The following is a 12,695-nucleotide window of genomic DNA, read 5'->3' on the forward strand; positions in this document are numbered from 1 at the left end:
TTATCTTAAAACTTTTTTTTTTCAACTACATTTTATATAACATCAATATAATTAAACTGCGAAGTTTATTTTGATCAACTCAAAGTTATATTTCTTTAAGTTTGTGTCCCACGATATGTAAATGTATAATGAAGCTATTGTAACCATAATTTAATAATTAAGAAATACGGTACTATTTTATTCATATCCATATACTTTAATATTTATACTTATCAAAATATTTGCCGCTTAATTTAAAAAAATTAAAAACGCACGTCACGCAAGTTTTCCTAAAAATTAAAAACCTATCTAACATAATAGTTCAATATTCAATAATACTCAAACAAAGCCGTTAACAATAGAAGAAGCTTCAAAAAAAAAACTCTTTTTTTACGGGAAGCATGACAAACTATACTTATATATTAATTTACAGACTGGTCTGTTTGAGAAAACTTGAAAAAAAAAAAAATTGTTTCTGAAATTTTTAAAAATTATTATTAGTTGTTAATAATTAGAACTCTATAAAATATAAAATTTTGTAAAAAGAAAAAGATAAATCTTCGTGGTTTTTTAACGCTTTAAATTAAAAAACATACATAAACTCGTTGAATAATAATTTTATATCAGAAAAAAAATCAACCTAAACTTCCCTCGACGCTTCCCAAAACAAGTGACATTTTCTTTCTAAATTTACCATTTCTTCTTCTGTTCATCAAGACTTGCACCACCAGGTCCAAAAGCGACGACTAATAGTAGGCCACCGACCACAGACATGGTTTGGAAAAAATCGTATTTTAAAAAGTCCCGCATGGCTTTCCATTCCGGCACCCTCCAAAATGCATTTTCATACACATTTAAGAGCATTAAGAAAGTAATCATCACAAGGGCAGATAACTTTGTTTTGTAGCCTACAGTGACCAGCATAATTAGAATGGTACCAACCAAATTAAAGCAGATGTGAAAAAACCCCATATCAAACTTTAGAAGTGTGAGAAACATGAGCAAAAGAAGCAGACGCCCAGTAAGCTGCATGTAGGTTTTCGGTTTATTGTGATTATCCAAACTAGGAACACCAGCAAACACACTTTTAGCATCCTGGCGACATTCAGCAAGTAGTAATAGAAGTCCACCAGATAAAGCTAAACTCCTAATTTTGAAACATAAAATGAAATCAGATTAAAATATTTTTACTCATAAATATATAATTATAAAAAATAAACTACAATATCCTTTTGTTAATTATTTTTTTCTCACATTGTCAAAACTTCAACAAAACAAAAGGCAACCATTTTGAAAAGTTTAGGTTTGTAGAATCGTTATGTTTGTTTAAAACTTTAAAAAAATTTAAACTATTAAAACTTAAAAATTTTATTCATTTGCGCTCTGTATATATCTATATTATTAATGCATATATAAAGAGCGCAACTGTTAAAGAAATACAAGTATCATTTACTACTAGTTTACTTTGCATTCTTTTTATTAAGACATCGAAATCTTTTTTTGGCGATTAAAAAAAGAATACAAATGATCATAAAAGGAGCCTGGAAAAGGAGTTCTGAGTTTATTCTTAGTCCAAAGTTAATTATTATAGTAAAAAAGGGTGATTTTTAAAATTTATTTAAAAACAAAATAAAAATTAATTTAAAAAAAATGTATTAGCTCCCAATATTTAACAATTCTCACCTCATGAAAAACTTGATATCAGTAAAAACTTGATATGCTATTGTCTAAAATAAGTAAATAACATCAGCATATATAACAGTAGTAGTGATTATAATAATGATAATAGCAATAAATAAACCTAACTAAGTAACATTGAGGATTTAAAATATAAAAAGTAGCATTACACCCCCCTGTTTGTATAAGCATTTATTCACAAGTGTTCAGATTGACTCATTTGCCTCTTGGGCTGCAGAACAAGAAAACAGTAGCCTTTATTCAGAGAGACAAAGTATTAATCACATACTCAAAGCATTACTTTTTATCATTATTCTTTTAATTATTATTGTTCAAAAAGTTCAAAATAACTAATATTTACTTAGTAGTAGTTTCTTAAAAATAATGCAATATTATTTTAAATTGTAATAATATTCAATTAAATTTAAATATTCTGACACAAAAAAATATGTGAAAAAAACTATAACATAAAAAAAGGTTTTGTCACATAAAAAATATGTAGTATTACTGCATTTTGATTTGATTTTTAAAAATTTAAAACAAAAATTTTTTTTATTAAAGCAATAAAAATCTGGCACAAACAAAAGTGTTAAAATATAAAATTAAAGATAAAAATGCTTGCAAAACAACAACAAAAAAATTTGAAACAGAACAGAATAAAGTATAAGTTTAGGTGCAAATTTTTAACAGATTATCAACAGATTCACTAATTATTTTAAGGAGTAATAACTTCACTAATTTTAAAAAGGAGATCATAGTTAAACTTGTCAAATTAGAGTTACAGAAAACTTAATTCAATTTTTTTTCCAAGAACAATTAGCAAAAAATTAAACAACAATTATAAATTTAGAAGCTATAATTTTTCTTGCTTTTTTTCGTCGACTTTTTAATTAATCCAATTTAAAAAACTAAATCTAATTAAAAAATAAATACAATATTAAATTACTATGTATAAATAATGCATAACATTGTTATATTTTTATATCTAATTATTTATTCAATTAAAAAATAAATTTTAACAATGTTGAAATTTTCAACTATAACACCCATTTTTCTAAACTTAAATAAATTTAGAAAAAACAGATTTAAACGGAATTAAATTTTTAGTTAAATCCAAAACACTTTTTATGGAAAAATAATATTAAATTCATTGAGCTATGAAATAAAATTCTTATTCATTAAAAAGATTCAGGAACAATATGACAAGTGTTTATTCATAAAAAAACATTAAAAAACAAGGTTTAAGTTTCTGAACAGAGATGCAAAGTCAGAGACCAGAGCACCTGTTTTTACCTAGAGTCTAAAGTCCTAGGAGTACTGGAGTAAAATTATGGAACTCCGGACATTTTTTTATAAAAGAAAAGAAAAAAAAAAGATAAAACCAGTGAAATGTTTTCTAGTTAAATGTTTAACATCTAATTAACAAACCATATATACTGGTAAAACCATCAATTAAGATTATGCACAAAATGACATATTTCTAGCTGTAGAACCTATCCACTGATAGATTTGATAACCATGTATATACCTGTCAATGTGGTCATAATATTTTTTTAAACTTTTTTTTCCAACTTTTTATTTTTTTTAAACTCAATAAGAGTTTTTAGTTATCGTATGAAAAGCATTGGTACAATCAAAAGCATGATACATTTAATTGAAATTTTCTGCACTTAATTATAATTTTTTTTTGAATATAGTATTTGAATATATTTTTATTTTGAATATATATTTTTTTTGAATATAGTAATTCTGCAACAATAAAAAAATAGCACTAATTATGATTCTTTGAAAGGCCTTTAGTACTAATAAATTTAAAATATAAAATTTGCTGTTAGTGTATTTTCCAAAGTTATTTTAATATAATCCTATATAGTTTGACATCTAAACTTATTGTTTGTTATAAAAAATGGCTTTTAACTACTCTTTGACATAAACAAGACAAAACTAAGTAAAGTTTGTCAAAAACATTAAATTTAAATGTTTACATACATCAAGTGACAGATAAATAGAACATGCCAGGAGTGTTGCTACATCAACTGACAAATAGGTAGAACATGACAGGAGTGTTGTTACATTGACTGACAATTAAGTAGAACATACATATCAAGTTATAAAAAAAAACAACTTTTAGAACTAATTCAGGTCTTTTAATTTTTTTTTTTAAAACATAAAGTTGACATTTTGGTAAAAGTTAAAGACGACAATCAAGAAAATATATAAACATACATATGTATATGTATATAATACACACATTTACCTAGTCCTCAAAAAAATAAAAAAGGGACAGCATGATTTAAAAAAATCATATAACTTTATATTGTGTAAATTTTTTTAGATTTTATTTCTTAGATATAAAATAACAAATATTTCAACACCTATTTGTTGAAGTAGTGTTACGCGATAGTGGTGTAGTGGTACAGTGCCTCGTAAGCGAGAAGTTCCAAGTTCAATCCCCACCACGTCCCTGGTAGTAATGCACTAGACTTGTTTCTCCACACAGCCACCTTGTTCGTCAAGGTTCATGTTTCAGAGTTATAGAGTTGAGAGAGGGTTGTAATCACAAAAGTAGCCTCCTCGACTGTAGTGGCCTTCTTGGCCTTGGGGAGGTGAATAATTAAAAAAAGAAAAAAGTAACCTCTGTAGGTAAGACATAGTAAACATTTCAATGAATTGTCTATAGATTTTTGTCTGAAAATGCAATATACAAGAAGTCAGGCTCTAAAAGAAAGCAAAAAACTACAGAAAAAGATAAGTATTTCATTTTTGGGGAAGTATTGAAAAACTGCAGGATATCAGCAAGCCAGATAATACAAAAACCTTGAAGAACCATAGGATATCAGTGAGCCAGAAAATACAAAATTTAAACCTTGAACACTAATGCAACAATACTATTGTTGCATGAAAAAAGGTAGGCTGCAAATAAAAAAGCCTTTCATAAACAGGAACATGTTATGAAATGAAACAGTGCAGAGATCACCTGAACTGGAAAAATGAAAACCAAAAATAATAAAAGATATATAAAAAAAAAACTGGAAGACCAACCTTTGAGTGGCCAGCAAAATTATCTGATCTTAATCTAATTAAGAATCTGTGTTCTATATTAGATACTAAACTCAAATATATAAAGCCTAGTAATAAATATGAATTATTCGTAACACTTCTGGTTGAAAGCATGCCTCGCATGTGCCATTTGGTTAATGATGCAAAAAAATATGCAACCAAGTATTAAAGCTGATTAATATTCTTTCAGGACTGACTAAATTTTTACATAGTTGTAATGACTGAAAAGTAGTTTTATTTATTGTGTTAAATGTTTAATGACAAAAAAATAAAAAAAATTAGAAACAAAAAACAAAACAAAAAATAATTATTGCCATATTTATTTTTACCTTTCTTTTTTTAAAAAATAGAAACTTCCTATTTTAATTAATTTTTGCTACTTTCAAAGTTTTATTACAAGTGCAATAATTTTATTCAATTTTTTTGAAGGATATTTGAAATAAAATTAAAAAATATTTGACATACGATCAGACAAACCTAACATAAATTAAGCCTTTGGAGAAGAATAGGTGTGTATTGATGTTACCTTGAGGTGTAGATGGTGTAAATTCATAGGTATTTTATTAAATGGCAACATAGTGTTTGCAAACCTTTAGAAATATGATTCAAAAAGAAATATTCTATAGATAAAGAAAGTAGATTTAGAGATTTGTATATTTTTAACAATTAACAGTTAAGACATCTTAACATTACAACATCTTAACATATGGGATAAGTGCAAAATAATCTTAACATACAAAATATTAAATAAACTGCAAACTAAATTAAACACAATAAACCAGTAGTGCAAGCGCAGGAAATCATTTGAGAAACACCATAGTTCTACGAATCCATGGTTAAAATAATTTAGCTTTTGTTATGAAAATATATGTATGATCCCGCATTTTCAATCAAAAAAGTTTTAAAACATTTTACTTTATTCTTTCTAATTCTTAAAAGCTATAAAACCCTAGATAGCTAAATTTTAACTGAAACTTAAGGATTTTGGACTCTGGATAGGAATGCAGTTAACAAAAAAACAGCATAGATTTAAAAAAGAAATTTTCAGGATAAAGTCAAGTCTTTTAACTTTAGTCAACAATTTTTCTGTTTAAATATTATCTTAAAAAAACCAAAACAAATGATTGTGCGAACATTTTAAACATTTACTATGTGGAACAAATATTTAAACTTTTACAACTTTAAAAAACTTTTATTTTTAATTTTTTATTTTTTTTGAAAATCATAAAAACTTTCTGAAAAAATATTTTTAATGTTGTTTATGTAAGACTTGCACATGTAATATTAGCTTTAAATTCAAGACAGCTCACCTGTAAAATAATTATTCCAAAAAGCAGACCTACAGCAATTTCAACCTTTTTTCTTGTAAGAATCATAAAACACCCAATCAATTGCCCGAAAAAATTAATAACAACGAAGGACATACTCAAAAACCATCCACAGTTCCATTGGTGATCAATATACTCTCGTTGCTCATACCATTGAAACCACATACGAATACCATCTTCAAAAAAAGTTGATACAAGACAAAATCTGGCTAAATGTGGTAAAATATGTTTAGAATGCCTAAGAACTTGATCTGCTACATCTTCTGCTTTTTGAAGCAGCTCATTTTGAACCATTTCAAATCACTACAAAAGAGTTATCTTGATATCAAAAAAATATTTTTAAATTTTTAATTGTTTTCGCTTTGCCACGTTCCAAAGCTACCGCGGGTGGAACATAAAATTGCAAAATACGAAACAAATCAATATTTACGGTATCGAAACAATAGTTAGTAAACGTTGGCTTTATTAAGATTAAAAAGGGGTTAAAAAGGATACCTTAAGTAACAAAAATAAAAACAAAACATGTCTTTAATATATTTGCTATTATTATTATTATGACTATATGTTTTACTTCCAAAAGTTTCCTTTATGTTTAAAAATTTTAACGCAACTTAATTATGCAATCATATGGGACAACAATATTTTACATAAGCTTGTTTGAAACAAAAACGCGTCTTTTGAAATGGGAAGCGCTAAAGTTTTAAGATATTAAGTAAATTAAAACGCTAACTTGTTCTAAACTTATCGTTAAATGTTTGAAGCCAACGGTTTGACCAAGTTACTTAAGTTATTAAGTAATATTAAAGATTTGGTTGTTAGCATCAATGTTGACATGTATTTGTATTAAATTTATATAATATTGTATTTAAAAAAAAAACTCTTTTACGATATATCCTGTATAACACAGTACAAGCAAAAGTAAATAACTAATCTGAAAAATATTAACCAGATGTTTTATGTTTCTATTACCTTCAAACATTTATGTTTGAAGTAAATAGAAATAAAAAAATAGAAACATAATCTATCTTTGCTACAATAAGGACTTTTAATATCTTTGCTATTATATTTTTTCTTAATGTTTTGAAATAGGTTGACTGCAAAGTGTAACTTTTACAAAAAAAAAAAAAAATTGACTTAAAGCATAAATCTTGATTATATAGCCACGTGTCCCAAACGTCGTGATGGTGTTACCAGATGCGGCCCGCACTATCTGGCGACGCCACTACATAATCATATTTTTAAATATTTTGATGCTGTTATTGTATAAAAAGAGGTTTGTATCATTAGCAAATGAGAGTGCTATCAAATTTGAAGCTTTATGATTATCAATAATCTAAATTAAAAAGAAAAAGGATCTAAGGATAGAACCCAGGAAAACTCCACAGGTTATATCTAATAAATTATATCAGCAAAGTTGCATTACTATAATCAAACTTATCTTGGTTGTTTAAATTCATGATTTTTAAATAACTAACCATGGTGGTTCATCACACAAACAAAAGTTAGTTTAAAACAAAACAAAAAACAAAGAAAACATTATCTTATCTAATAGAAAAATTTGTCTTCTATTTTAGTTTTTTAAAAAAGGTTCTACCAACTGATTTATACTTTTTTGTGACATTTAACCTTTTCTTTTGGTTCGTAAACAATTAAGTCTTTAGCGACGCCTTCGTTAACGTATTGAAACAACTACAAATCTATCTAGTTCATTAGTAGGAGGTTTTGAAGTTATAATTATTTTTCAGAACTTTTTATGTGAAATATAACTAATTTTAAAATGCATTATGGGGTATAGTAACTTGTAAATGTTGTTTAACAGTGTGCTTGTTAGAGTGAAGCTGCCGTGTTATGATAATAATAATTCTTTTTGATTTTCATATTGATTTAAACTAAATAAATGGGAAATAGTAAAAATCTGAAACGAGGAAAGAAACATCGTAATGTACTTTATAAATAGAAAAAACACAATTGATAAAAATGGAAAAAGACAACTTTCCGAAAATGACAACAATCTTCAATCCAATAGCCTGCGAGGAGCTAAAATTGTGAACAGGTTGTGAACAAGTTGTGAACAGGTTGTGAACAGGTTGTGAACAGGTTGTAATCAGGTTTTTCCTATGAAAATGAGAATTATAACATTATTATGAACTTTAAACGCTTAGAGTTATTTTTTAATGCATGCTTCTGTTGCCCAGAAAGTAGCCTAGATGGTGTTAACTTGGTTGATCAGCTTTCATCTAGAAAAAGATATGTAACTTGATAACAATAGTTTACTTTTAAATTTGTTTTTATGACATTTAGAATTTTTCTTCTTTTTTCTTCACCTCAAACATCATAACTCGGCCAAAAAGTTATCAATTTATGGAAAATTTCAGGAAATATTCCTAATAATATTTTCTAGAGGATGAACAATACAGTTTTTTACTTTGTCCTATATTTAAATGGCTGCTTTACTAAAAAATAAAAAATTAAAAGAACACTGTTTAATAAAATGATCATAAATATAAAACAAAAATGAGTTTTAGCTTTATTAATTTAATTTTCTTCACTTATTTTTAAGTGCAGTATGTAAGAAAACATTTTTTAAATTTTATTCAAAACGATTTAGGTTTTCTTGAGATTAGGTTTGCTATGATTTTTCGCTAAAATTTACCTTTTTTTTTTATCGATTTTGCAAAAAAAATTAAATAAGTTTAAAAATTTTGTTGTTAAAAGCTCTTTGTTGAAGGCCAGAACAACTCATGTCAGGCCTTATAATATCAAGCCTAACATAGGCTCAACCAATAAACTAGTAAGCCGCGGTCTTGCTTTCTTTCTTTACGCTCTAATGAGTCTTTATTGAATTCTGGTAAACAGTAGTTTGTGTTATAGTTTTGTCATTAGAAGAGCTGCATCAGGTTTCTGACATGCAAATTGAACTAAAAATGCTCAGGACCTTTTCATAGTAAAAATGTAAAAATCTCTAAACATTTTTAGATTTACAAAAATTCTAACACAAACTATTGTTTACCAAGGTTTAATAAAGCTTCACTATGAAAGTCTTAGAAAAAAATTAAAATTTTTGTTAAGCTTCTTATGTTAAAAACCAAGGTGATAAATTTTACGGAGTTAAGAAACTTTTACTGAATACTTTGAAAGTATTAGGTTTGATTGAATAATGTGAATCCAAAATTGTGTTTTGCTCGAAATTCATCTGTTTGAAACAAATCAAAAGAAGTCAAATCAAAATTATTGGCATTATTTTGATTCATTTTAATTTTTACTTTCTATTTATACATTATTATTGTTAGAAAACCTTAATACAAGGAGTTGTTTAAACATTACGAGCTGTTAGTATAACCTTAGCATACTTTCCTTTTTGTTTAAGTCTATAGCGTCCGTTAATTTTTTAGCGTCTGTTAACTTTTTAGCTTCTGTAAATTTTATAGTATTTTGCGTCTGTTAACTTTATTGCGTCTGCTGACTTTTTAACTTCGGTTAGCAACTTTTTTTTTAGTTACACTTTTTTTATTTGTTTACAAAAATCTTCGTTTGTAAAAAAGAGTTTCATTTCGAAAAATTTATCAAGGAGAGCTGTTTTGTTTTTAAAACTATAAAGTTTCACAATGATGACTCTGTTGTTTTTATTATTTGTATATTCTATAACAGGCGAGAGGCTCAGAAATATTTCGTCGGGGACAGTGCAAAACCGCGTAACAAGCATAGGACAATACCGCGTATCTACAGTACAGTTTTTTTACAAGAGAAATTTAAAACTTTATATATTTTTTTATTTTAAGAGATTTTGGGTTCATTTTAGTATTAAGAATATTATTAATGTTTTTTGTAATGTTAACGATAGATATTTGGTATTAAAATTAATAATATCCAAATATAGTAGCCAATGCTAGTTACGCGGATTTGTACTATCCCCGACAATATAGTGAAATACAATTAGAGTTCAGCTTTAAATACGGTAAAATGAGTTTATCTAAAAAATTTCTCATTTTTCAATAAGTTTTTTTTATATATAATAAAAAAATACTATTATTATAATAAAATAAAATATATAGCGTTACATAAGAAGACAGCGCTTCTTATATAATGTTATATATTTTATTATATATTTTCCATTATCCATTATTTTAATATAAATGAACTTATCCATTACAAGAAAAGGATTTTAGTCAGGAAATACAAAAACGAAAAATACAGCCCTCGTTTTTTGTTTTTTTTTTGTCAAGGTTTTAAGGAGGAGGATGCTATTAAATATCCTATTGAGAATCTTTGGAGTTGGATGGACCGCAAATTGTAAAAAAGCAAGTTTTCTTGCTTGGCAGCTCAAGACTCAAATGCAAGCGTTGTGGAATACCGTGCCACAAGATATAATTTAAAAACTTATAGATGCCATGCCACATAAAGTCTTCGCATGTCTTAAAAACAAAGGTGGCCGTATAAAATATTAAATTTTTTTAGAATCTTCGAAAGATTGTAAGTGCGCTAATATTTTTGCACACCTTTTTTTATCTAATATTTGTCACTCTTACTGTATTCTAAATAAATTAAAGATAATAAAAAAGAAACACTTGGTAATTGTGTTTTCATTTATCATTGAACAATAAAAAAAAGTTCAAATAGTCTTTTATTGTTTTCGAATAACATTTGTTTAAAGTTGACTAAATTTAAAAAATTCCGTGTGCGCTAATACTTTCTGGAAGCATTGTAGAATTGTCATTATATTTTGCGAAGATATGCGCGCTATGCATATATGAAAAAAATGCGTTAAATAAATAATTTTTTTCTTAAATACAAGGATCATCTTCAAAGCCAATAGTTTTGTAACTAGGAGCAGAGGCAATTTTACGAATAAAATGAGGGTAGGGGGGGGGGGCTGAATCCTCAAAAGTTCCGACTAGCTTCTTAAAAAAAAAAAAGTCCTCAAAACGAAAATTTAACCGACTGAATTGTGTCAAATAGCCGACTAAATTCGTAAAAAAACCGACGATAACTTGAAAATTACCTTGTCAGTGGGTGTAACCCCCTCCCGTAAAATCGCATCTGACTAGGATATATAATTAAAAAAAACAACTTTTTTTTCATGTTTTTTCCTAGTACTTTTTATGAGATGTAAACATAGTAAATCCTCGCTTTAAATTTTCTTTTAAAATTCTTTTTAAAATTTAAATTTAAAATTCTAAAAAAAAAATTAAAATTTGAAATGGAATGTCTTCCTAACTTCACTCAAAAACATTAAAACTTAAAACATTAATGAAAGTTATAAGGAAACAGACTTGTTTCAAGGTCCATTCTTTCATTTCCATTTCCAGCTTCCATTCACCAAATATTAGCACATACTGGTGAAACATCATTAATTTAACAGTTTCACTTGATTTAATGGAAGAAGAAGCGGCTGAACCTTGACATAGAATTTATAAATTTAACCGTGAACACCGTGCTGGGTTAGACTAGAGCAGCCACGGCACAGTGGTAGCGCACTTGCCCGAGAAACAAAGGATCCTTGGTTCAAACCCCACCTCTGGCCAAGTTTTGCGACATCGGTTAGAAAGGAGGCGTGAACTTTCAATTAGATGCTCATCCGCGGTGCTCTGTGATAAGACCGTAAAAACTTCTTGGGGCATCTAAATAAAATTAAAAAAAAAAAAAAAGACTGGCCATGGAAATTAAAAAAAAACAGCTGTTGGGCAAAACTGGCTTCTTATATATAATATTTTCTTATATATAATAAATTCTTATATAAGAAGCCAAGCCAACACTGGCTTCTTATATAACATTATGTAAGAAACCAGTGCTCCCTAACCAGCGTTCAACTTGTCCGAGAAAATTACTGTTCTCCGAGAAATTAGAGTTCTCCGATTACTATAGCTCTACAATCCATGCAGTACTTTCTTTGCACCACTTTCTTTGCTTAGACGGTCTTTGATGCTTATTAGTGGCTTCTTTGTTGCTAGGTACAAACTGAGTTGCTTTTTCTTAATCAGCTTGCTGATCGTTGATCGTGGGGTTTCTGAACACTGTTTAACAGAAACAGTAAAACAGCTGTTTTTTACGAAAAAGCAAAAACAGCAATATCACGTATAAAACAGAATTAATTCCAATTTTGGGTTCATGCAGTGCGCTTGATATGGTTGAAATAATGAAACAACATCTAAATGTGTTTGGAATATCGATGGAAAAAGATTTGGTTGCATCTACTCAGGATGGAGCATCTGTAAACAAGAAGTATGTTCGAAATTTAAATGTTATAAGTCAATTTTGTCTTAATCATGGTCAGGGTTGGTAAAAAGCCGGATTTTTTTTTAAAAAAGCCCGGACCAGTGGGTTTTTTGGGTAGTTTTGGGTTTTATTGAGTTTTATTTTTATTTCGTATCTGTAAAAAAATTTTTATTTAATGATATTGAAAATTAGTTTAATATTCTACTTTAACTTTATTTAAAATATATTTTATATATTGTTATTTAATAATTTATAACGAGAATTTTTCAAATTATTTTGAAAAAGATTTTTAAATATAGTTTAAAACTGTAATAGAAAAAAAATATTTCACGTCAAATCTATATGTATTGATTTATTTTAAATTTAAATTATTATTCTATGTAATTAAAAATGTCAATGAGAAATTGGAAAAAGAAGGCTAGAGAATGGGAGTTAGTA

At 27.2% G+C, this 12,695-nt stretch overlaps 1 protein-coding gene across 1 annotated transcript; it reads right to left on the reverse strand.

Moving 5' to 3' along the window:
• Positions 1 to 538: 538 nt before the first annotated feature.
• On the reverse strand, positions 539 to 6,448 carry LOC100199052 (surfeit locus protein 4). Its single transcript, XM_065791128.1, has 3 exons — positions 6,027 to 6,448; positions 1,663 to 1,706; positions 539 to 1,126 (listed from the first exon to the last, which is right to left on the reverse strand). Exons 1-3 carry the CDS (start codon positions 6,336 to 6,338, stop codon positions 670 to 672), a joined length of 813 nt encoding a protein of 270 aa, XP_065647200.1. The 5' UTR covers positions 6,339 to 6,448; the 3' UTR covers positions 539 to 669.
• Between the last annotated feature and the right edge of the window lie 6,247 nt (positions 6,449 to 12,695).

The sequence above is a fragment of the Hydra vulgaris genome, chromosome 02, assembly GCF_038396675.1.
Source record: "Hydra vulgaris chromosome 02, alternate assembly HydraT2T_AEP".
Classification (NCBI taxonomy): domain Eukaryota; kingdom Metazoa; phylum Cnidaria; class Hydrozoa; order Anthoathecata; family Hydridae; genus Hydra; species Hydra vulgaris.

Excerpts from the sequence above, each read along its gene's own strand:
- LOC100199052 (XM_065791128.1), bottom strand. The coding sequence starts at position 6,338 with ATGGTTCAAAATGAGCTGCTTCAAAAAGCAGAAGATGTAGCAGATCAA. Across the intron at positions 1,707-6,026 it reads TTGGAATAATTATTTTACAG|ACAATAGCATATCAAGTTTT; the intron begins GTGAGCTGTCTT and ends TACTTATTTTAG. Across the intron at positions 1,127-1,662 it reads GATATCAAGTTTTTCATGAG|GAGTTTAGCTTTATCTGGTG; the intron begins GTGAGAATTGTT and ends TTTCAAAATTAG.